Here is a 26,516-nt window from a genome sequence, read left to right as displayed (position 1 = left end):
TGATCAAGGTCTTGTTCTTTATCAATTGTTTCATACAGTCTTTTGGATCAAGACACCCCAACACTCGCAAGTATTGATAGGAAGGACTTCTACCTTTCCATAACACATATGGACTTTTATCTTGCTTCTTTCGGGGCACCTTATTTAAAAGGTATTTTGCTGTTAGAACAGCTTCCCCCCACATGTTATGTGGTAAACCACAACTTAATAACAATGCATTCATCATTTCTTTCAAGGTCCGATTCTTTCTCTATGCAATACCATTTTGCTGAGGAGTATAAGGTGCAGTTCTTTCATGTTTGATACCGTATTGAGCACACAACTCAGCAAATGATGATTCATATTCACCTCCACGATCACTTCTTAGCACCTTAATTTTTCTTGCTAAGTTGATTTTCAACTTCACTCTTATATTGGACAAATTTGTCAATAGCTTCATCCTTACTTTGAGGAGATACACATAACAAAATTTTGTACTATCATCAACAAAAGTAATGAAGTATTTATTTCCACCACGAGTTTGTACACCTTTTAAATCACATATATCACTGTGAATTAGATCAAGTGGTTCACTATTTCTTTCAATAGTTCGAAAAGATGATCTCGTTAGTTTTGCCTCAACACAAGTTTCACATTTGTGTTGTTTCTCAATTTGGAATGCAGAAATGCTTTTCATGTTAATTAATCTACGAATTGTATCATAATTAACGTGTCCAAGTCTACCATGCCATAAACAAGAAGACTCAAGCAAGTAAGCAAAAGTATTAACTTTATTCATCACGGGCTTAATAACAATTACATTTAGTTTGAACAAACCATTACAAACATAACCTTTGCCAACAAACATTCCACTCTTTGACAAAACCACCTTATCTGACTCGAAGACAATGCGGAAACCATGCTTGTTAAGAAGCGACCCGGACACCAAGTTCTTGCGAATATCCGGTACATACAGCACATTGTTCAGAGTCAGTTCTTTTCCAGATGTCATCTTCAGAACAACTTTCCCTTGACCCTTGATTTCAGAAGTAGCGGAATTTCCCATTAATAGCTTTTCCCCATTCATAGATTCATCAAGACTAGCAAACATCTCCTTGTCGGAGCAAACATGGCGAGTGGCACCAATGTCGATCCACCATTCCCTTGGGTTAGAACCCACCAGATTAACTTCTGATATTACAGCACAGAGATTCATGTTCGAAACCTCTTGAGATATGTTCTCCACCATATTCACCTCTCGGTTTCTCTTTGGCTTCTTACATTCAGATGCTTTGTGACCCATGCCATAACAGTTATAGCATTTTCCAGAAAACTTCTTCTTTGAAACACCTCCTTTAGGTCTAAGGTTCAACTTTTTGTTGGAGGGAGATAAGTTTCTCTTTTTCGAGCTTTGGCCATGCTCTACAACATTTGCCTTAGCGGCAACAGGAGAAAACAATCGTCTTTCCGAACTCTTGTTGTCTTCCTCGATGCGAAGTCTAACAATGAGCAATTCAACGTTCATCTCCTTTCGCTTGTGTTTCAAGTAGTTTTTGAAATCCTTCCAAGCTGGTGGTAGGTTCTCAACAATAGCAGCCACTTGGAATGATTCGCTCAAAGTCATCCCCTCACCGTGAATCTCGTGAAGAATCACTTGGAGTTCTTGAACATGGCTGATAACCGGCTTTGAATCCACCATTTTAAAATCCAGAAAGCGGCCTACAAGAAACTTCTTGGCCCCGGCATCCTCGGTTTTGTACTTTCTGTCAAGGGATTCCCATAGCTCGTTGGCTGTCTTCTTTTCACAGTACACATTGTACAGCGAGTCGGTCAATCCATTCAGCACATAATTTCGGCATAGTAAATCAGAATGATTCCAAGCCTCCAGTGCACTGACGGATTCAACATCTCCCTCACCCTCTTCAGGTTAGGAGCCTCCTCGAATAGGAATCTAGCCAGATTCAGTGTTGTCAAGTAAAACAACATTTTCTGCTGCCACCTCTTGAAGTCCACACCAGTGAACTTCTCAGGATTTTCACCGTGGCTGGCTGGGACATTAACCGCAGCAGCACGTGGGTTAGCATGAGGGACAACTTGCGGCACAACATGACCAGTTTCCCTTAGCACGTTGGTTTCAGTAGCCATATCTGAACTTTAAAAATCACGTAATGAGTAAAATCTGTTTTAAGTTTGTTGTTCAAAGTATATGGAAGAAACAGAACAGATAGCTATGTGTAAAACCAGCAAATCAATGTAGTTAATCAAAACAGTAGTACAATAAATCAAACTGAGGCCTGTAGCTTATACAGTTTCCTTAAAACAGATTCGCCCCCTCCGGTATGTGCTCCGAGGATTCAGCGGACGTCTGTTTTCCAGGATACAACGGGCAAACCAGCAGAGTTGCAGCACAAAGCACTATGCTAGCGAACAACATCAGTACCTGAACTTTATCAGTGAATAGAGCAGAAGCAGTACTGTAGCAGCAGAAGCAGTACTGTAGCAGAACAGAAGTACTGTAGCAGATGCAGTACTGTAGCAGAACCAGAAGGACTGTAGCGAAAGCAGAAGTATTGTAGCAGAATGCAGAAGTACTGTAGCAGAACGCAGAAGTATAGTGAGGAGAAAGTGGATTTTCGGTGGGTGTTTTCTAGGTTAGGCACATCCTCTATTTATACTTGTCAATACCATCCATACGAAAGGCCAAAAGTTGCCTTAAAGATGGTAGATGAATCACTAACAGTTGGGGAGATGAAGCACCAACAGTCAGACCATGCGAAAGGTCTCAAGGGCATGTGAAAGGTCTCAACTGGAAAAAAAAAAACAAAACAAAACAAAAGACGGCATAGACTGCTAGGCGATTTTTGCCTTGATCGGTCTCGGTCCGACATTCGACGCACCCAGGTCGCGCTCGTACGCTTGCACACAAGTCAAGCCTTTTTCCACTGCAAATCGGGCCCATGATTTGCACCCCCCTGCGCCTGTATGTGTGAGAGAGAGCCTCTTGACCAATCATTGTTACACCTCCCTAAAGTGTAACACTATATAAACTTATCTATACCACTTCATTTTTCCAATGTGGGACAAACCCACCTTTCAAATTTCCATTCACACACATGGAAAGCACATAAGCCTAAAAGCCCATAATTTCAATCCAACAATTATTAGGGTAAAAATTACGGACAAGATAAAAAGAATTCTACTATAATATTTTTATGGTGTACAACACACTCACTCTGTTTCCAAAGAAAACACCCACTCTCTTAATACAGAAGAAGAAAATATTCACAAATATTATAGAAATAAGCACTCAAATATGCCAACCCACGTTTTATAAACGTTTTTGCCACCAACCGTAATAAATATAGTCTGCCACCTATTGCCGACACTTCCTCCCCCTATCGAAAAAATCTTGCTCTTCCATCCCTGTAATTTCCGCCACACTTTCTCCCGTAATCCATCGAAAATCCTTTGTTTATTTCTGCCAGAAAAGCTGGAAGTCCCAAGTATGCTTCATAAGATTCATTATGAAGTATCGAAGTGGTCCATTGCGGGTGCCTCGGACCACAAATATCCTCATGAATTCTCTCCAATAAGTTGGAATTTCAACAACCACCTTTGTTGGAAGATCTTATAATTAATTTGTATTGTGATAAACTCATGTAAAATAATTTTCTGGTTCTTAAAAGATGTCAAAGAAGATTATTTATTATTCTACGCATCAAATTTGTCTCCGTGTGACCAAGTAACTCATGCCATAATAAGTAACTTTTGTTGTCACCAAACCTTTGGTTTGTGACTGTGTTTGCCTCAATTAATTTTATTATTGTGTTATACATCTCATAATGAAGTACACATAATCTTTCTTCTATATGCTTCTGACAGGATATAATATATGTAATGCAAAGATATTCAAAGTTGTTTTCATACAATGTTTTAAAATGATATCCATTATGACGGATGTCTTTAAAGATAAACAAATTTCTATTAGATTTGATAGCATAAAGTGTATTTGCAATTTATAGACTTGTCTCATTTGGTAAAATGATTTTTGTTTTTTCATGATTTTCAATAATTTTTTATTCACCCGATATTGTTATATATAACATTATTTTCCGCCAATGTTAATTCCAAAAAATATTTTTTACTTTAAAATATGGTGTGAGTTGTTGTCACTGTCTTCTAAACATTTGTTTTGATATTCCATCATTAATCTAAAAATAAATTCATAATTAAACAAGTTATAACTTAATTATATGCAAGAACAACCACATATTACCAATTTCGTTAAACAAACTTGATCTTTCGTAGCTCAAATAATAATTCCTTTTGAGCATAGAGAATAAACGAAGTATGATATTGCTTATGAAATTTGGTGTAGACGGGAAAAACCGGTTAATTATTAAACAATAATATTGAATCTCAAGAAAGACAAGTGTATATATAATTTAAGCAACAAAATAAAGATAATGAAAAGGTCATAAAATTAAGGTTATATACAAATCGATGGTTGAAAAATCGTAGAGGCCATAAAATATGGCAAGTGTATGACACATGTTCATGCAGGAAAAAAGAGAGAATTTGTTATCAAGTACAATGTCGAGATTAAAAAAATATGCCTTATTATCATTACTTTAATGGAGGATGTGAACATCGTAGACGATTGAAGAATAAGTTTATGTTAAGATGAACTTGTTTTTATTAAGCTAAAAATGATAGTTATTAGTCAAAGCGTAATTTTATTTATTTTTTATATTTGTGACAGTGCATAGTGCACATACGTGAGAGTTAATGAGTCTAGTTGTTAGGCTTATGAGTCTGGATAGGTGTGTCTATCTGCTGGTGTTGTCTCATACCCCTTAGAGATCAGTCTTATCATTTTCTTACTGTCGGCCCTGCCACCAACAGAAACAATATTACCCGTTAAGATCATGTATTATTCTTTTACGGCTCACCTAGCCAATCAGATCAAGTGGCGCAACGTCAGAAGGTTAATGCACGAGAACTTCTCAGGAGGTCATTTATGATAGTACTACTCTCACTTATACACGCTTAACCCAACATCCTCCAAAACGCATATAAATATGCTTCTCGAGAGACTTGAACTCATGCCTCGCTCTGATACCAATTGTTGGAATGAGAGCTTGCCACTTTACCAAATATTATAGTTTGTGGTAATAGTGCAACTCAAATAATTTAAACTGCATAACAATACAAACGTCATGGTTCGATCGCTCTACCCAGTAAAGACAATTCTTGTACCTCAACAATATCCATAAAAAATAAACAAGTTAAATGGCATAACAAATAATGCAAGAATAATACGTATTACCGATTTTACTATGTAATTTTGAACTTTCATGGACCTATGATCATAAATAATTTACCAACGAAAATAAAAAGGAATGTAAATACTAAACAATTATGTCAAGATATGATAAGAAAGATTAAATCAAAACAAGAATATATTTGTAATTCCTACTGAATCAATATTCTTCAAAAATATTGACAAATTTTAAATCTTGGATCGACATTTTTCATGAATATTGATTTATGTCAGATATTAGATCAATATTCTTCATTAATATTGATTAATCTTATATCTTATATCAATATTCTATATTAATACTGATAAATCTTATATATTATATTATCATTTTTTTAAGAATTTTACAAATCTCGAAAGATATGAATAATATTGATAGACCGTAGAACATTGATCAATATGATAAATCTTATAATATTATATTTTTTCACATATCTTTCAATATTATCAACATAAAATCGTGTTGTGCTATTTCAAGAGCAACAAAATAAAACTAAAAAATGTTCTTATTCAAGAGCATCAATATAAATATAGAATTTGTGCTACTTCAAAAGCATCAATATTAAATCTAGATATTGTGTTACTTCAAGAGCATTAGTATAAAATTAGAAGCATAAATATAAAATCGATTTTTTATGTTACTTCGAGAACATCAATATTAAATTTAAATATTGTGCTACTTTAGGAACATTAACATAAAATTAAAAGCATTAATATACAATTAAAATTTTTTTATTTCGAGAACATCGATATAAAATCTAAATATTATACTTCTTCGAGAGCACACACACAAAGACTAACGATAAAATTATTTATGAATTTATACCTTAAAGAAGTACACTTGTATTGATAACATGTCATAAATTAACATCTAACGAGATAAAAAGAAAGAATATAATAAAATATGAATGAATATAATGAATTTCATATCAATCAAACAACCATATTTATAACAATTTATTTTATTTTATTTGAAATTTGTCACACGTATATATAATTGTAAAGGGCACCATTTGATCCCTAACGTGTCACTCTTTTTTTTTAAAAAAAAAAAAAACCCTAACGTGTCACTTTTAATCTTTAAAAATAACCTAATTATTTCAGATCCAACATAATTAAAAAAAAAACCATAACGTGTCATCCCGCTTTGGAAATTATTTTTCATTAGCATTTAACCTTCAATTAAAATTAAACTTCAACAAAATTTATGTAGTATCTCAATATAATTCACTTTTTCTCAATATTATTTTGGAGGTACGTTTATAAATTTTAAATGTACTTTTATTTTTTTTAAAAATTAATTGAATATACCGTAGATATGAATTTCTATGAAGGCGGAAACTAATTGAGAAATTTTGAATATGACATTTTCTTTCATATGTATATAAAAAATATACAAAAAAATTTATGAGACAATTTCACAAGTCAGTTTTATGAGATATATATCTTCAACTTAATCCAAGTCATGAAAAATTATTATTTTTTATTTCAAAATTTTTATTTTTTATGATAGATATAGACTGAGTCAATCCATATCATGGATATAGATTCGTGAGACGATTTCACAAAAAAAAATTTCTATAAAAAATAACATATGTTTGTTAAAATAATATAATATAATGGATCACGTTATATAATTTTTACATAGAATTTTTTTTAAATTAAATATAATGGAAGTTTTAGAATTTTTAATGTCCCGATATAATTGGGAAGGAAAAAAAAAGAGAAAAAGATAGCGAGAGGGGCATTGATTGTTGGTCCCACGTGATAATTTGAGATAATAAACCCAAAAATAAAGAATAAACTGGACACTGAGATTTACGTGAAAAACCCTTAAAAATTATTAGGGTAAAAATCACGGGCAAGATAAAAAGAATTCCACTATAATATTTTGTGATGTACAACTCACTCACGGTGTTTCCAAAGAGAACACATACTCTCTTAATACAGGAGAACAAAACACCTCACACATATTATAGAACTAAGCACTCAAATACTATAAGATTATAGAAAACTCGAAAAGGGATGATATGAAATGAGGGGAGAGAGCTCTATTTATAGAGTTCCTGTCAGTGTGAAGACGCGTTAAAAACGCGTTATTTCCGTCTTACTTTCGTGCGCCTTATTTTGACAATTATAAGCCAACATTTGCATCCCACGCTTTTTTATTCAACGAATTCAACCAATTCACCCGACATGCAATAAATGCTCCTGCCGACATTGATTAAGGAATGAACAGACGGGTTCATTCGATGCTGGCTGTAAAGACATTGCCCTGAACCAGCCGATGGATGACATGTTGCAATCCCAATTTCAACTCATGGTTTGAATTAAAAAAAAAAAAAACTATTGACACGTGGCAAAATTTGATTGGGTCAGGGCAATGCCCACAAAGGTAGCATCGAATATTCCGAAGAGACGGGAGAGATCGATGAAAAGGTGTAAACGAATCAAATCAAATCGAATATTAATAAAAAAAATTAAGGCTAGAATTCAACTTGAATAAAGTCTATTCGAATTCGAACTCAATTCGAAATTCAGAATTTTTAATTTTTTTTGTTCAAATTCAGCTCGAACGTGAAACCTTCGTACCTATTTGCGAGCTATTGTTCTGATAGTAGAGTTCGAGAATGAAAGTTCGAAAGTTCAAAAAATCCAAAAAAACTTGAAATGTATATATATTTAATATATAATTATATTAATAAAATATTAAGGCTCATGAGTGACTCGAAAATTATTGAATAAAATAATTTTGGCCTAAGTTTATCTCGAAAAAAATTTGAAAATATTCAGCTCAAATTCTATAAATTCAAAACAAATCAAATATTTATTCATTGAACTCGAAAAATTTACGAACTGACTCAATTCGTTGATCGCTACGAGTTATGACCGTACCAACACGCAGAGACGGCGTTGACTGAATTTAAAAAAGGAAAGAAGAAAAGTCGGGAAGCACGAGAGCTGTCTACGGTTATTAAATTAAATCGATTAAATATATAACTATGCGGGTGCGAATTTGCGTTACGGAGACGACGACTGGGCCGGACAAAGCTTGCCGCTACCTGGTGCCACCCCCTGCTTCGACAGGACAAATAGTCACAATTGCCGTTGGAAAGTGTCGCAATTACTTTTTCAATCCATAATTCGGATCGGCGGTTTCAATTGGGAAGGTAAAAAGTAAAGCATACGTTCTTCCTCGGTCAGTCAATTGGGCTTTTGAAGGCCTTCTTTATCTACCCTAATTTTCGTTTACGTAGTTTAATTCATGGTCGCCTGTACAATAGCTCATTTTCTCGTGTGATTTTTGATTCGAAGGATATCCTCACTTATATTGTTTTCGAGGTCCCGAATTTTTGGACTGATGAATATGTTGGAGTTAATATCTTAGGACTAACTATTTCAAAGTACTGTTAGAATAAATACCAATAATTCAGGATTGTTTGTTTCTTGACTTTTTCAATAGCCGTGGCCCTCAAATAAATTTGTGGACTGTTTTTTCTCTCCTTTCAGTTAGAGTTGTATGACTATATAAGCCTTGTTATCAATAAAATCCATGAGGAATTTGCTTACATTTCCGTAACATTTCTATTAAGCCTTACAAATTGGTATCAGAGCCTCGTTGAGAGGCCTGACCGTGAGATTTCCGAGTGTGGTTAGGAACTGCAGTATCCTAATCTAAGAGAGCAAAACACTTGAGAGTAAGAGTGAAACACTTAGGGAGTGATTGAGAAATGGCAGCAGAAGGAAACATTGGTTTTGCTCAACCTAGCATTCCTAAGTTCGATGGAGATTATGACCACTGGAGTATGCTGATGGAAAACTTTTTGCGATCTAAGGAATACTGGAATCTCATCGAAATTGGTTACTCTGAACCTGGAGAAACAGAAGTTTTGACAGCCGCACAGAAAAAGACATTGGATGATCTTAAGCTCAAGGATTTAAAGGTGAAAAACTATCTCTTTCAGTCAATTGACAAGTTAATTTTGAAAACCATCCTTCAAAAGGACACGTCCAAACAAATTTGGGAGTCAATGAAGAGAAAGTTTCAAGGAAATGCAAGGGTTCAACGTGCACAACTCCAGGCACTTCGTCGAGATTTTGAAATTCTAGAAATGCAGGTTGGAGAATCGGTTTCCGACTACTTCTCAAGAGTGATGCTGGTTGCTAATAACATGAGAAACTATGGAGAAGACATGCCAGATGTCAAAGTGGTGGAGAAAATTCTACGGTCCTTAACAGAACAGTTCAACTACATTGTATGTTCTATTGAGGAGTCAAAGGACATGGATTCTCTCACTGTTGATGAGCTGCAGAGCTCCTTGATTGTGCATGAACAGAAGTTTCGAAGGAGAAATGGAGAAGATCATGTTTTGAAAGTAAGTACGGGGGAGAAGTTTCCTACACGTTGAAGAGGTAGAAGCACATTTAGAGGACGAGGTAGAGGAAGAGGAAGACAAAGTTTCGATCGAGCCACGATTGAATGCTATAAATGTCACAAACTCGGTCATTATCAATATGAATGTCCTGCCTTGGACAAGGAGGCAAATTATGCTGAGTTAGATGAACAAGAAGAGCTCTTGTTGATGTCATATGTAGAGATGAACAACGCAAAAAAGGAAGAGGTCTGGTTCTTGGACTCGGGATGCTCAAATCACATGTGTGGAGATAAATCAGTATTTCATGAGATGGATGACACCTTTAGACATGTGGTAAAACTTGGAAATGACACTAAAATGAATGTACTCGGAAAGGGAAGTGTGAAGTTGATGGTGTGTGGAGTAACTCATGTAGTCACTGAAGTTTATTATATACCTGAACTCAAGAATAATCTTTTGAGTATAGGTCAACTACAGGGGAGAGGCTTGACCATACTATTTCAATCAGGAATGTGTCGAATATATCATCCTCAAAAGGGTCTGATTATTCAGACAAACATGACAGCAAATAGAATGTTCGTTTTGTTGTCTCAAAAGGAATCATGCTTCAACACCACAACACAAGACACAACTCACCTATGGCATTGTAGATATGCTCATCTCAGCCACAAGGGACTAACTCTGTTGCAATCAAAAGGTATGGTTACTGGACTACCCCAATTACCAGTTTCCTCTGTTGTGTGTTCCGATTGCATGAAGGGCAAACAACATCGTGATCCAATTCCAAAGAAAAGCAAGTGGAGAGCAACTCAGAAATTACAATTGATTCATGCAGACATCTGTGGCCCTATTACTCCTGCTTCCAACAGTAAAAGGAGGTACATATTATGCTTCATAGATGATTTCTCTAGAAAAGCATGGATATATTTTTTATTAGAAAAATCAGAAGCATTTTATCTCTTCAAGTGTTTCAAAGTGTTTGTGGAAAAGGAAACTGGTTTGCCTATTAAGTGTTTGCGTACAGATAGGGGAGGAGAATTTAACTCTATGGATTTTAACGAATTTTGCAAGCAGAATGGGATAAGAAGGCAGTTAACTATGGCTTACACTCCGCAGCAAAATGGAGTAGCCGAACGCAAGAATCGAACGATAATGAACCTTGTGAGATCAATGTTATCAGAAAAAAAGATGCCTAAGACTTTCTGGCCTGAAGCAGTGAGATGGGCAGTGTATGTTTTGAACCGATCACCTACACTAGCTGTTAAGGAAATGACTCCAGAAGAGGCTTGGAGTGGAGAAAAACCATCAGTGGAGCACTTCAAAGTATTTGGATGTATTGGACATGTCCATATTCCAGATGCTAAGAGGACGAAACTCGAAGATAAGAGTATGAAATGTGTACTTCTTGGTATTAGTGATGAGTCAAAAGGGTACAGATTGTATGATCCTATTACAAAAAAAATCATTTTGAGTCGAGATGTGTTTTTTGAAGAAGAAAGTCAATGGAATTGGGATGCAGGCTACGAAAAGGACCTGTCAATAGATTTAGAATGGAAAGATAGTGAAAGTACTACCCATGATGAAGAAGAATGTGAAGAAAATACAGAAGAGGAAGAAGCTGAATTTGATGAAACCGAAGATGCACATGTTTCCTCAAGTACCAGTGATGAAGTAGGCATGAATGCTAGGGAGAACAGAATTAGACATCCTCCCATGTGGATGAGAGACTATGTTTCAGGTGAAGGTCTATTAGAAGAAATGAATATGGCACTTATTGTATCTTCAGATCCAGTGAATTTCGAGGAAGCTGTGGAAAGTCTGAAATGGAGATTGGCCATGGATGAAGAAATTAATTCTATTGAAAAAAATCAAACATGGAAGTTAGTAGATTTACCAGCTGGGGCAAAAAGAATAGGAGTGAAATGGGTCTACAAAACTAAACTGAATGAACTCGGAGAAGTTGACAAATACAAAGCAAGGTTGGTGGTTAAAGGTTATTCCCAACAACATGGAGTAGATTATACAGAGGTGTACGCACCTGTAGCAAGAATGGACACTGTGAGGATGATCATAGCACTTGCTGCAAACAAAGGCTGGAAGCTTTACCAACTAGATGTCAAATCTGCATTTTTATATGGAGAGCTAAGCGAGGAAGTTTATGTGGAGCAACCGAAGGGGTACGAAAAGAAGGGAAATGAGCAGAAAGTGTACAAGCTGTATAAGGCGCTTTACGGACTAAAACAAGCTCCAAGAGCTTGGTTTAGTCGGATTGAATCTTATTTCATTAAGGAGGGCTTTCAAGCAAGTCACAGTGAACACACTTTATTTATCAAACGAAGCAATGAAGGTAAGATTCTCATTGTGAGTATTTATGTTGATGATCTTTTGTTCACTGGTAATGATGCAGATATGATAATTGAATTCAAATGTTCAATGAAGAAAGAGTTTGATATGACTGACTTAGGAAAAATGAGATTTTTCCTTGGAATAGAAGTTCTACAGAAGACAGAAGGCATTTTTATTTGTCAAAGGAAATATGCAGCAGAAGTGTTGGATCGTTTTGGGATGAAGGAAAGCAATGCAGTCTGTAATCCCATGGTTCCGGGGTATAAATTATGCAGAGATGAGAAAGGAGTCAAAGTGGATGAGACTTATTTCAAACAGATTGTGGGAAGCCTCATGTATCTCACAGCCACACGACCTGATCTCATGTTTGTTGTAAGTCTGATTAGTCGATTTATGGCCAATCCAACTGAGTTGCACTTCCAAGCAGCAAAAAGGACCTTAAGGTATTTGAAAGGAACCATGAATTATGGAATCTTCTACAAGAAGGGAGGAGCAGAAAACTTGTTGGCTTTCACAGATAGTGATTATGCAGGAGATATGGAAGATCGTAAAAGTACTTCTGGCTACGTGTTTATGATGAGTGAGGGTGCAGTAGCTTGGTCATCTAGAAAGCAGCCCATTGTCACTTTATCAACTACTGAGGCGGAGTTTGTGGCAGCAGCAGCTTGTGCATGCCAAGCTGTTTGGATGAGGAATGTTTTGAAAGAACTTGGTTATCTACAAGAAGAAAGCACCATGGTGATGTGTGACAACAATTCTGCCATCAAGTTATCCAAAAATCCAGTCTTACATGGTCGGTCCAAACACATAGATGTGCGATTTCACTTTCTCAGAGATCTTACAAAGGAAGGAGTTGTTGATCTGGTTTATTGTGGAACTCAAAATCAAGTTGCTGATCTGATGACAAAGCCGCTAAAATTGGGAGATTTCCAAAAGTTCCGTGAAGAACTTGGAGTGTGCACTGTTCCTGAGATGAACTAATTGCATTATCAATAACAATAAGTTCAAGGGAGGAATTGTTGGAGTTAATATCTTAGGACTAACTATTTCAAAGTACTGTTAGAATAAATACCAATAATTCAGGATTGTTTGTTTCTTGACTTTTTCAATAGCCGTGGCCCTCAAATAAATTTGTGGACTGTTTTTTCTCTCCTTTCAGTTAGAGTTGTATGACTATATAAGCCTTGTTATCAATAAAATCCATGAGGAATTTGCTTACATTTCCGTAACATTTCTATTAAGCCTTACAGAATATATGAAAAATTGGTTGAATTTCGAAATTCAACGCAGCTTCTCATGCATCTATTAATTTATATAAAAACTTGATGGTATTTATTTACATTTCGAGGCTTTTTGGCTGCTCCGTTGCCATCTGTGTAACTGTGTTCCTGAATTGAGGTTATTTACTAATATAGACATGACAAACAGAATCCTATTTATTTGAGATCAATTCAGCATTTGGCATATTTTGTTTTCCGGAATTATGCACGGTGTTCAATTTTTAGATACACCGAAGTTGTCAGATTTGCTGTTGTTATCTTCTCTTTTGTTTTGTGGTACTTTGAAGTTGCTTGTGCTAGTACCAAATGATTTAAATTTGAGTCTTTCAGACAATTTTATTGTCAAACAACTTCTAAAGAATGAAATAATTTTTGCTCCTTGGCATTCGACCCTCCAAATTTGGTTGTTAGATGGTCGTTGAAAATTTACTTATAAATTTTGTTCCTCATGAAGTGTACATGATCATTACTTAGTAAAGCGGCTAATCAGCAGAAAACTCCCTATTTTTTTTTAATCATAGCAATGGCAGCTGCTGGAGACTCATGGGTGAGGGAGTATAATGAAGCAGTCAAACTTGCTGATGATATTAGCAAGATGATATCTGAAAGGAGTTCATTGCCAGTGACTGGGCCGGAGGCACAGCACCATTCGTCTGCAATTCGGAGGAAAATTACTATATTAGCAACCAGACTGGACAGCTTACAGTCTCTTTTGTCAAAGCTTCCTGGAAAGCAATCTCTGTAAGATATATTAATTGAACTGCTTAATTTATCGAATTACAGAAATAATTACCATTAGATAAGAATCAGGAATCATTGTGGTGCCTATAACTTAGTCTTTTTAATTGAGACAGATCTGTAAATACTTGCTCAAAGAAGGAAAATAAACTATAGATGGTCAATAGCAAAGTCTTTAACCCTAGTATAATTGGTGAATTTAATTCATCGTGGTGCCTTTCGCTTAATCTTTTTCACATATAAGTTCAAATGTTCTTTTTGTGGCTCAGTGATACAAAGGGAAATGTAAGTTATTTAAAGAAAACATCTCTAAGCTCGTGGTTTCCTGCTGCATTATTTTTCTTCACAAAATGGAGAAATATATTATATGACCATTTTCTTGTTGTATGCTTATCCTTCTGCATCTCATTTATAGGACTGAGAAAGAAATGAATCGTCGCAAGGACATGGCTGCAAACTTGAGATCAAAAGTATACCAGATGGCTTCAACATTGAATATGTCCAACTTTGTAATTAGAGACAGCTTGCTTGGGCCGGAAATCAAGCCTGCTGATGCTATGACTAGAACAACTGGTCTAGACAACTCTGGCGTTGTCCATCTTCAGAGACAGATAATGAAAGGCTGGTTGCTGTGGCTTTAATCTTTAATTTTACTTGTTTTTTCCTTACCTTGATATAGCGTCTAGTATTGCTATGTTCCATCTTTATTTGTTTTATGCTTTTTCGTCTCTAGAACAAGATGAGGGTCTTGAGAAATTGGAGGAGACAGTATTAAGCACCAAGCATATTGCCTTGGCAGTTAACGAAGAGTTAGATCTGCATACCAGGCTAATAGTTAGTGCTCTTATTCTCCTCGGCATGTCTTGTCCACATACTTTGTCACATTTTGAATATCACGGTTAATTTATTATCTGTTTTTGATACTCAGGATAATCTTGACGAGCACGTTGAGATTACAGACTCCAGACTACAGGTGATATTTTTTCTACGAACATTTTATATATCCTTAATTAATAAATCCTTTATGCCTCGTTGTGTTAGTTTGAGGCATATTCCTTAGGATTATTTCAGGCCTATTTTTGAACATCAAGGCACAGTAGTGATATTGAAGATGATGATACTCAACATCAACGACTCTTGGAATTTTACCATAACAGAATAAGAAACTAATGTACTAGAAAGTCCCCCACTGAATTGAAAACAAGAGCGGTGGACTATAATACGAGTTCGTCTTTCAAAAGGATTCACATTATGACATACCACGCTTGGAGACGATTAAATATTTTTCTGAGATAAATAACGCATTTCTAGAAGAAACTTGGTTGGTCAAAGCTCTGTGATGATGTATGATTGATTGACATCTTAAACTTGTATTCTGGAGAGCACTTTCTGTGCATGAAGCTTCTGATTTTACCCGAATTTTCCTTTAAATTTTTTTGTAAGTCAAATTCAGCTGCGTTCATTTCTTCGTTTTTTTTTTCAATGGAACAGCGAGCTCAGACAATGCTTGCAAGATTGAATAAACGGACAAAGGGTGGCTGCTCCTGCTTAAGCTTATGTTTATCAGTTATTGGGATTGTTATTTTGATTGTTGTTATATATTTGCTGGTCAAGTATTTGTAATAATCTATATAAAACTGGATCAAATTGGTGGTTTCAAATCTCTTTGCGCCATAGATCGATCCACAATATTGCTCGAAAGCTTCGTAATTTCCATTTCATGGATTTCAGTTTTCCCTGCCTCGTACTCAACATACACTGAGTGACATGAGTTGGTTTGTGATATTTCCTTGTTATTTGATAATATGCAGCTCTCATTGTAGTTCAAACTATTGATATTGACAAGTCACGAGGTTTCTGTGTGATAAAATTGGTATCGTCTTGTAATTCATCCAGATACACATGGACCCTAAAGTTTTTAGGGGAAGGCTGGGTTAAAAAAGTTGATGTTTCCAAAAAAGCTCAAACTCAAATAATTTCTTCTTAGCTGGAAGTTTATGCACATGCACTTGGTCGCTGTATGAGGTACATTTTACCAGTCCATCGAACGAAAGTAAAACTGTTTAACATTTGTTGCAACTAGAGATGACAATCTGCTGGGTTTGAACTCAGAATGGAAGTATAACTGGTTTTTCGCACTTGTTGCGACTAGAGATGGCAATGGACTGGAAGGGCTTACCATTCAATCAGGTCCCAAGAAGATCCGAGGCAGGTCTTGGGATTCGATAAACCCGTCTGAGACGGGTAAGACGGGCATGACCAAGGTCAAGCTCCGACCGGTTCAACCAATTTCCCTAGTGACATCTACTTAATTTGCTGAATCGGTAAATTTTCTACTGATGTTTACGGAAGCAAAATTTTCATCTAAAATTGTTAACCAAGGCAAAATTTTCTTGATTGGTTTTTGTGATACGAACTTAAAACTTTTTGTGGCAAAATTTTTTTTAAAATGAAATTACTAGTTATCATTCTTAAGGGCCGTGGTATAAACAATCTTTGTATTTCATAAGGTTGTCATGTTTAAAAAGAATCCTAAAATTTCAGGGTTATGTTTATTTGAGTTAAAGTTTGGAAAAAATGTCAAGTGTAATTGGTTTGTTACAAAACTCGTTAATAATATAATACAAACTAAAAATCAAATAAAATTTTGGTTTGGTTTGTTTTTATCTTTGAACAAACTAATTTTTACAGTTTGAATTGATCACACTAACAATTTTTAAGGAGTACACTACTTGGTCCGAACTTAGCAACATTACCACGTTGCTTTAATTGGAGTTTACAAGACGTGAAACTTTATTATCTATGGGCCACTCGGCCCATTCCGGTATTCGGCCCATATCGAACCCCGAAATCGAATCCATCGGAAATCTGAAGCCAAGCCCAAGCTCTGAAATGTACCTATTTCCCCTGTTTTTCAGAGCCTAAACGTTCTCTATAAACTGAAATTCAGTTTGATGTGGACAAAAGCTATTTACTAATATGTGTGTGTTTATCATTTATTGGTTTCGTAATCGAAATTTTTGTGGAAATTTATGAACTTGAAAATGAGCATAGTACAAAAAGAATCGATAGAAGTGATTGCATAGAGCCTAGGCATTACCAATTTATCCCCAGACGTATTTCCAGCTCTTGCTGCTGATGTCGAGTATCGAGTTCGAGAAATCATGCAGGTCTGTTAATTCCTATAGATTTGCTTTCTTTGGTGTGCATCAGTTTATTGTTTTGGAATTTCTGATTCTGCTGAATTTACGTATCTTTTTTTTGCTGAATATGGTGCAGGAATCTATCAAATGCATGCGACATTCGAGAAGAACTACTTTAACAACAGATGACATTGATAGTGCGCTTGGCTTAAGAAACGTTGAGGTGGTATTTTTTTTTTCCTAACTCGCATTACTATTATGCAGTTGCTGATACCTCTTACTTTTGATTCTTTGTTATGAAGCTGTATTATATGACAATTTGAATTGTTGTGGTTTACTATGTTAGAAATGAGCAATCTTGGTTACGAACCTTGTTGGATTTGATATTTTGTTAATTATACAGCCACTCCATGATTTTCTGGTCTATAAGGTTTTAGGTTAGCAATCTTGGTTATGGGCGTTGTTGGTAATGATATTGATGTTTATACGAATACAGCCGATATATGGGTTTGCTTCTGGAGATCCTTCGCGATTCAAGAGGGCTGCTGGACACAAGGATTTGTTTTATATTGAAGAGAAGGAACTGGAATTTAAGGAGGTACGGTGGTTTTGACTTTTGGCGTTATACTATTTTAATTGAAAGCTTTAGCATTGGCATTTAGTATAGTGTTTTTTGTGAATATGTTTTAGGTGGTTGAAGCTCCTCTGCCGAAAGCACCGCTAGATACTGCAGTAGTCACTCATTGGTTGGCTATTGAAGGAGTTCAGCCTGCAATTCCCGAAAATCCTCCTCCTATGTCTATTCAATGTATGTACTGTGATTTCTATTTACCTATATCTGTTGCTCACAGTTTATGAACTAAGAATGATGATATATGATATCTTCTCATTTTCTGGACAAATTAGTTTAAGAACTTGGCAGCTGGCTTAGTGTTCAAATCTTGCAGGACACTTTATGTCATTTGACCCACAACTGTTGTCATGATTATGATTTACTTGCTTAAATCATCTTTGGCAGCACTTGCAATGCCTTCAGATAACACAAAGAACGACTACAAGGAGGATGGGTTACCTGTAGACATTAAATTACCGGTCAAGCATGTTCTTTCGCGAGAGCTTCAGGTAAGGCAATGGTGTTTTGTGCATTCCTCTTCAGCCTTCGAAGAATGTATTTTAATTGTCAGGTAATGGTTTTTTGGGTGGTGCTGCAGCTTTATTTTGCGAAAATTTCTGAGCTTACTGTCACTAGATCCGACTCCACCCTGTTCAAAGAAGCATTAGTGAGCTTGGCAACTGACTCAGGACTCCACCCTTTAGTGCCTTACTTTACATTCTTTGTTGCTGACGAGGTTATCATAAGTGATATTCAATTTGTTCTTCTTTTTTCCCTTTCTTATCTGGACTGGTTTACGATGATACAGGATGATGACCATCAATCTTCTATCATGACAGGTTTCTCAGAATTTGAACAATTCTTCTATTCTTTTTGCTTTGATGTGCCTTGTATGGAGCCTTCTTCGAAATCAACATATACACATCGAGCCATATGTGAGTTGTTATTTTTTTGGTAAATTCCTCTTATCTGTGTATTTGCATTCCTGTTTTCTGAAATTGCTTGTCATAGGTTTTCTTCATTTTACATTTGTATATTTATGTATTGTAGAACCATTCAGTCCCTGCATTAGTCCACTTTTGTGGTGTGTTACGATGTAGATGTATCAGTTGGATGCAGTTGAACTCTTGCTTGTGCTCTGTATTCTGTTAATTCAAATCTTAGTTGCCTTATTGCTATTGGATTAATTTAAGATCATCCAATGGGATATTAAATTTTGACAAACTGTTTGAATGGCAAACTGGTTTCTTTATACTAGGCCCATTGGGACTTGACTTCTAATTTAATTTAGCTGCGAAAAGAACCAGTTGTTTAATTTGGTGACAAGAAGAGAGAATAGTTGATTCAGATGTTACCATTCTGTTCTTGCACCATTTCATTTTGCATACTTGATATCCATCACAATGTTTTTTTATTATTCCAAAACATAAAGGTTGATGTTGTCATTTGAGCGAATTGGTTTTATTTTGAAATGTTTATGCTAGTGTGCTTGAAATTCATGTGTTAAGTGCCTATTGCTTATGTCTGCGTTTTTTATCCATTAGCTGCACCAATTGATGCCATCGGTGATGACATGCCTGGTTGCAAAAAGGCTAGGAAATAAATTTTCTGACAACCACTGGAGTCTTAGAAATTTCACAGCTATCCTGGTGGCTTCAATCTGCAAGAGGTTGGAATCTTCATATTTACCAGCCTTTGTTGACTACATGAAAAAAATATGAGTTTTTATCATATTTTACTATCTGTTATAGGTGAAGGCTTCCATGTCCTCGGGGTGTCCTAAGGAGAAAAATCTGATCTTAATTTACTTTGTTTAGCTTAAGGCGCTCTTATATTCCTTGTAACTGTGCATTTGCAGATTCGGTCATGTTTACCACAATCTCCAGCCACGTGTGACCAGGACGTTACTTCATGCTTTTTTGGACCCATCAAAAGCTTTGCCTCAACATTATGGTGCCATTCAAGGGCTATCAGCCCTTGGACCTAATGTGGTATATTCCTGCTTCCGTCTTTCTGTTGCTTTTTCTGCAGCCTCAGTCTTTTATTAGTCAGAGTGCTTAACAATGTCTAAACTTCTGTTAGGTTCGTTTGCTCGTGCTTCCCAATCTTGAGCCCTACTTACGACTGCTGGAGCCAGAAATGCAACTTGAGAAGCAAAAGAATGAAATTAAGAGGCATGAAGCCTGGTTGGTATACGGTGCCCTAATGGTAAGATATTATGCTGACTACATCTGCTAGATATGGTTTGTTTTACTCCACAATTATCATGTAAAATGATTGTCGGAAACAAATTAAAGATGAAACAAGAAGATTAACTTATATTCATATGCTTTTGTCATTTGGAGTGAACTTTTTACTGCTGGGTTGTTTTTAATTGGTTATTTGAGAGATCGGTTGGTGTTAAATTGTGGATTGCCCTTGCAGGTGGTAAACAATTTACCTCCATCATCATATAAGCATGTACCTTAACCTTAAACAACTTAAGTTTGAAGGGACTTTTTGATCATTTGAGACTGTATTATAACATGTTTTATGGTATTTTTATTGTGGGGTGCAGTTAACTGGTTAGGATAGTCACAGGTAGGCAATCGGGGTTGGTAGCCATATTTTTATGAAGACAGTTTGTTTGACCATGTGTGATACGTTATTACTACTGACACATTTCTTTTAGGTCCCTTGCGTTGGAGAGTGTCTATAGTTATTATTTATGTATATTAGCTGGAAGTAATTCCTTTCTTCCGTACCATATCAAATAGACAGGCTTAAAAGCATTTTTCTTGGTTGATTGTAGTAGAAGAATTTTCTCCTTGCATTCCTCAAGCCTAATTTCCCAAAAATCGTGAGATCTAGTCCAAGGCTGAAGATTTAGAGAACATAATTTGGGCTAATAAAAATTATGTTATATGGTGTTTATGTGTAATTTTTCTTTGTTTCGTCAAGAGATGGCCTGAATTGACTTATTTTTTTTGTCATGTCTACTTATCCAGAACAAGCCTCAGTCCATTCCCAACTAAATTTGCTAGATCAATATGCAACTCTTTAGTGTTGTTATTTATTGTTGAATTGGTTATATGCCAACCATTTTTATTAGAAAAGAATACAACCGCAAGGCAGAGTTGGTGTTACTAGCTCCATCTTATGCGGTTAATGTTTCTGTTTTTCTTTGTGAAATTAGTTTTGACTGACGACACACCACACTTCTCAGCGGGCAGCTGGTTTGTGCTTGTATTATCGCCTGAAGATGTTGCCCTTTGTTTTCTCTATACTGCCACGTACTGTCTCGAGTAATGCAAAAGTTGAGACTACAATGTCAAGTAAGAATCTTTTACTATTCTCTTCGAATTTTTTTTATCATGACATCGGGGTGGGGGATTTTTTTTTGCCTTTACATTGGCTAACGCACGGGGGAGAGGGTTATGTTACTTCACCCAAGTGGCAGCGGCGATTTCCTTTGTTTTTGCTCCTTCTATATAGTTGAAATTAGAACATCAGGGTGGGGGATTTTTTTGCTTTTACATCGGTCACACATGGGGAAGAGGGTTATGTTACTTCACCCAAGTGGCGGCGGCGATTTCCTTCGTTTTTGCTCCTTCTATATTGTTGACATTAGAAACATGGTGCAAGAGAGTATAAGGATGCTTAGAATCTAATTCCATGGGACAACAACTAGTATAAAACAATAATAATAGCAACTGATAGTTTTCGCTTCTTAGATACAATATTGGATGAGTGCATGGAAAATCATTGGACTAACTCATTGATGCTCTTATATTGGCAAGTTTTGCGTTCACAGCTTAATTGTACCTTGTATCGGTCACAAGACTAACCCTTTTATCTATATCTTCATGTGTGCAAAGATAAACGTAAAGCAGGCATTTATAACACAATGCATCAGCCACCAGCAAAGAAATTAATGACAGATAGCTCCATGACCAGTGGGGTCATACAAGCAAATTTAGTCCCAGTGGACATGCCAGGAGCAGGTGGTGCATATCCGGCAAATATCCGAGCAGGCGATACTAATTTACAGTGTTCACGTCCATTAGCCAGAAAGGAAATAGGTGTTGGTCAAACGGTTGAAGGCATTAAGTGTTGTCGACGAAGAAGATGCGAATGCTGGAAATTAGCCACCATTATTGAGCGAATATTTTGGTGAAAGCATGTTGTCCTTTGTTCCTTCCCCTGTACAATTTTTGTTCTTGTGAATATAGAAATCTAACTTCACGTTTTTGTGTTTGCTTGTGTTTAGCGCTTTTATGAAAATCAGTTTTATGGCTCTGTTTTTGTTGGAGGGTGGAGGTCTATCATAGAGTCTCGTCAAAATTTACAACTCTTCGCTATTTTAAAATAATTATCTCATTTAACACCATATCTTTTTCGTTATATGCACACACAACGAATTAATCTTTAAATTTTAAAATCTTTCGTCTACTTGGAAAAAATGTATCATCGATACATTTATTAGCAGACAAAAACATGTACAAAAACACAAACATCTGAACAATATACATAGGGATAAAACTGCTACAGCTACATGAAATTTTGACCAAAGGCCGTGTAAATTCAGGAGAGAACCAGGTAAAATTAAGAATATAACAGCAAAAAGAAAAGCTAAAACAAGAATATCTGAGACAGAGGCGATCGAGATGTGGGGGAAGGTGAGGCTGACGATTGGCGGGTTACTGGAGCTCTTATTGCACTCTTTTCAGTTAGTTTTGCTCCTCTAGGATCAGTTATAAGAGTCTTCTGAAACGATTGTGTAAAACCAGTCGCAATAATCGTAACATGGAGCTCTCCATTGTACCGTTCATCCACTACTGCACCAAAAATTATGTTGGCTGAAGGATCGGCTAAACTGGTAACAACCTGGCAAGAGGGGGGATTATTTCTCTATACATGAAATAACTACACTGCTTCATCACAGTTGAAGGAACAGCTACGAGTGTTAGAATCGGTAAGCAAGAGAAGGAGAAAAGGCAGGAAGTATACCTGGGATACCCTGTTCACTTCCTGCAGCGTCATATCCTTTCCTCCAGTGATGTTATATACAACTCCAGTAGCTGATTGAATAGAGGACCCAATCAGAGGAGTGAAAGTTGCTTGTTCAGCCGCCTCTTCAGCACGGTTCTTGCTAGAGGACACTCCCACACCAAGCATAGCAGTACCTGAGTCCTTCATCACAGCCTTTACATCTGCAAAATCCACATTTACCAGCCCAGGTATCTGCATAAAAAGAAGATGCTTAAAACGTCAAGGAATTGGTCTTACTTGTGAATGTTACTATTTTGCATGTCATTTAGTTAAATCATACACAGGGCAATCAGAAAAAGAGAACACTATCGCACCAGGAAAGATAATAAATTTTGAAAATAGGCCGATGACGAATAAAGTATTCTTGTTTTCCCTCACCATGATTATATCTGATATTCCTTGAACTCCTTGGCGGAGCACATCATCTGCCAGAAGGAAAGCATCTTGAAGGGGAGTATGTACACCAGAAATATCCAGGAGACGATCATTTGGAATCACAATAAGCGTATCCACATTTTTCCGGAGTTTTTCAATTGCTTCGAGAGCCTGAAATAATATCCAAAGAAAACATAATTCTATTAAGAGACAACATAAATGGAAGATGGATCAGACCTAATTATTTTATTTCTACCTGCCTACATTATGAATCAATCTATTGGGTAATAATTATCTATTGGGTAATAATTCACGCCTAAAACACTTTAATGCGCATATTGATGGTTGTGTTTATACAATTCCAAAGTTCACTTTATTCCACATGTTTCATCAACAATAAAATAATTGGTGCAGCTTGAGTCCGAATCAACAAACAATCTCCTCTCTTGAGATGAATATCAATTCAAAGATTTGAACTTTCCATGACTTAAAGTTATTGCACAAAAATATAAATAAAAATAAACAAGAAAATAATCAAGCAAACATTGGCTAAAAGCAAAAAATTACAAACATAAAGAGGTAGATGTGATCAGATAAGTAAAGACGTCACTCAATCCCTTTAGCATCTTTGTAATTTGTACAATTAAATGTGAACACAATTCCTTATGCAATTTAGGATGGATTAAAATTTTCACAATTGATTGATTGTTAACTCTCTTGTTCCATACAATGGAAACAGCACCTGCCTGCAAAGATCTTCTACGTCCTTCAAAGCTGAATGGGTATGTAACAACTCCCACTGTCAAATACCCAGCATCCTTTGCTATTTTAGCAACAACAGGGGCTGCACCAGACCCAGTACCCCCACCCATCCCTGCTGTTATAAACACCATATCTGATCCCTTGAGAGCATTTGCAATGACTTCCTTTGATTCCTCTGCAGCCTGTTCACCCAAAAGTGGGTTGCCACCTGTCCCTGAATTTTCAGGAGTGTTGCTAGTTAAAAATCTTTTTAAGGATAAATAAAATTTTAGGAAATACATAAATTAGGCAGTGATGAAGCTAAATCAAGATTGCAAGTACGTGCAGATAACTGTACCATACATTAAACATATGTAATTAACAGGAAATCCATGATTTTCATTCTTGTCCATGAGATAAAAGTGTGACAGCTTGGACTTAGCTTCAGAATTTGAAAAGATCAATGCAAACATAAGAGTGAGATGTAAACCAAGTCCACGAGTCAGAAGCTCTCCAATCTGAATAGGTGTCTCAGCAGCTGATTGCAACAATGCCTGAACATCTGTGTTAATGGCGTAAAAGTCCACACCCTACAATTAAAACAAAAAAATAATAGCTGAAAATTGTGCAAAACATGATTCACATGCAGGAAAATTCTGAACATATCATTTACTAGTATCAGCATGATGATGGTGAAAATATTTAAAGGAGAGACTAATATATTGAGACAGAATCACTAATAAAAGAATTCAACACAGGTTTGCACTTAAGAGTAGGTGCGCAACAGAACAATGGTTGGCCATAATTTTTTTTACCTGTTCTAAAACATTCTTTATGCAATCATTCAATTGGAACATAACACCTATATTGCAGGCAACCATTTCTATTGCACCAGCACCAGGGATTTCTCATCCACTACCCTTTCGAAAACATTAAATACTTTTTGTAAGGATCTCATTAGGCCAAATAAATTTTAAAAACAACTAAAAGTAGAGGCTATCAAACTTCAATGCCTTTAAGACTACACCGTCTTTTCTTTAGTTTTAAATGTATATTTCTTTAGTTAGAAATTTCATTATTTTTGCTCAAAATTGGTGCTTCACGCCCGCATCACCTAAATAATTGTGCAAACAAAACCTCAACGAGAACACGCAAACAAGAGAAGAAACAAGTTTTAACCTGTAAACCGCTGCCAATCATGCGATTGACGGCATTGTTGCCGCCGCCACCGACTCCAATCACCTTAATCTTGGCAGTTTCTATTGAAGTATACGAACTATAAGCACCGTTTCGACAAAATCTTGAATTACAGGCGCTTTTCCAGCGACACCCGGAGAAGGAGACACCATTATGCCTAGTTTTGAGAGATAGAGGTGAAAAACCAATCGAAATGGAGGTCGCTGATGAGGCAGATGCTGGATTTCGGAATCCCAGCGTCGCCATTGATACCCGATGATTTCTTGTTTCTTTTTGTTTTCCAAGAAAACCAGAACTTCGTATTTTCTCAGTCTTTCTTTTCTAGGAATTCATTTGTAGCATAGAAATTGTGGATTGTATCCTAAATATTACAGCAAATCGGGCAAATTGAAAGGGATGTGGACCAAGTCTTGCACTAAGCGTCCAATAATTCTCCCCCACCAAATTTATTTCAATTTAGTAAACAAGTTCGGTCATAATCCTTTCGGCAACATTTAAACATATGGATTTAAACAATTTTTTTTTCTTATGTTATTTTTTGTATTAAGTTATATCTAAATCTCAATTTTAACATGATCTTATAATCAAGACACACATTTATGTATTGGACTGCACTATAGATCATTCGATAATCTCTTGTAAATTTCATGTTCTAGTTGTTTATTTTCGTGTGTTAAGTGTTTTACACCAGCTGTATTAGGGTTAAAACGAAAGTAATTGTTATATTACTAAAAAAAACTAATTCCACAGTTTTGAATTTTTTTTTTTTAAAAAAAAAAGTTTTTTGTATTTTTCCTCAGATTTTGCTTATTTTTGTGCTGCCGAATTTTTTGTGCATAACATAAAAACTTATATTTCTAGTTTAGAAAAATGGTATTGTTTAAAATCGAAGGAACCCAATCTCGCATCAGCATCTAGCTGCCTAAAAAAACATCAGCATCTAACAAAGTTAGCTTGGGAATATAAATATATACCCATTCACCAGCACCATTTCAAAAGTCCAACGTAAAATATTTAGTTTTTCAAAAAATATTGTCAAATCAAACATTCAAAATTAAGTTTATTATTAGTATATGTTGAAAATAAGATTTGAAATTATTGAATGCTGAAAATAAGATTTGGAATTATTGAAAATTAGTTTGTGACAATATATGTAATAATGTATTTATTTTTCAATTATTTTCGAAGTTATTTTATAAATAAGTCTCTCAATTTGTGAAGAAAAATACAATTGAGCGAATAAAATTTTATAAAGTGTTGTTTAATATATTTTGTGAGTTTGAGATTTGTAAATTTTTTACTTTTAACAATATCATATAATTTTCTATCATTTTCACATAATCGTGATTCTATTTATTTGTTTCGTTAGAATTT

At 35.7% G+C, this 26,516-nt stretch overlaps 3 protein-coding genes across 5 annotated transcripts; 2 read left to right on the top strand and 1 right to left on the bottom strand.

Moving 5' to 3' along the window:
* The first annotated feature begins 8,228 nt into the window (after nucleotides 1–8,228).
* LOC140981480 (syntaxin-52-like) lies at nucleotides 8,229–15,776 on the top strand. The gene is made up of 6 exons (XM_073447894.1): nucleotides 8,229–8,472; nucleotides 13,826–14,045; nucleotides 14,458–14,663; nucleotides 14,776–14,876; nucleotides 14,971–15,015; nucleotides 15,534–15,776. Exons 2-6 carry the CDS (start codon nucleotides 13,828–13,830, stop codon nucleotides 15,663–15,665), a joined length of 702 nt encoding a protein of 233 aa, XP_073303995.1. The 5' UTR covers nucleotides 8,229–8,472; nucleotides 13,826–13,827; the 3' UTR covers nucleotides 15,666–15,776.
* A 1,168-nt stretch (nucleotides 15,777–16,944) lies between these two features.
* On the top strand, nucleotides 16,945–22,074 carry LOC140980228 (transcription initiation factor TFIID subunit 6-like). 3 transcript variants are annotated; one of them, XR_012175907.1, is made up of 11 exons: nucleotides 16,945–17,408; nucleotides 17,682–17,783; nucleotides 17,876–17,993; nucleotides 18,204–18,307; nucleotides 18,397–18,534; nucleotides 18,638–18,733; nucleotides 19,343–19,467; nucleotides 19,657–19,789; nucleotides 19,881–20,006; nucleotides 20,974–21,112; nucleotides 21,656–21,792. XR_012175907.1 is itself a non-coding variant. In XM_073445952.1 (11 exons), the coding sequence occupies exons 1-11, from the start codon at nucleotides 17,181–17,183 to the stop codon at nucleotides 21,952–21,954; spliced, it is 1,578 nt and encodes a 525-aa protein (XP_073302053.1). In that variant the 5' UTR covers nucleotides 16,945–17,180; the 3' UTR covers nucleotides 21,955–22,074. The 3 variants fall into 3 exon arrangements, 2 of the variants coding, with proteins under 2 accessions (XP_073302053.1, XP_073302054.1); XM_073445952.1 differs by having other exon boundaries at nucleotides 21,004–21,112; nucleotides 21,656–22,074; XM_073445953.1 differs by lacking the exon at nucleotides 20,974–21,112 and having other exon boundaries at nucleotides 16,946–17,408; nucleotides 21,656–21,945.
* Nucleotides 22,075–22,249: 175 nt separating this feature from the next.
* On the bottom strand, nucleotides 22,250–25,388 carry LOC140980239 (cell division protein FtsZ homolog 1, chloroplastic-like). The gene is made up of 6 exons (XM_073445966.1): nucleotides 25,125–25,388; nucleotides 24,436–24,535; nucleotides 23,951–24,180; nucleotides 23,208–23,375; nucleotides 22,788–23,021; nucleotides 22,250–22,664 (listed from the first exon to the last, which is right to left on the bottom strand). Exons 1-6 carry the CDS (start codon nucleotides 25,386–25,388, stop codon nucleotides 22,410–22,412), a joined length of 1,251 nt encoding a protein of 416 aa, XP_073302067.1. The 3' UTR covers nucleotides 22,250–22,409.
* Between the last annotated feature and the right edge of the window lie 1,128 nt (nucleotides 25,389–26,516).

The sequence above is a fragment of the Primulina huaijiensis genome, chromosome 7 (assembly GCF_012295235.1).
Source record: "Primulina huaijiensis isolate GDHJ02 chromosome 7, ASM1229523v2, whole genome shotgun sequence".
Classification (NCBI taxonomy): Eukaryota; Viridiplantae; Streptophyta; class Magnoliopsida; order Lamiales; family Gesneriaceae; genus Primulina; species Primulina huaijiensis.
The sequence above is the reverse complement of the archived record's forward strand: the minus strand, read 5'-3'. Positions and strand labels throughout refer to the sequence as shown.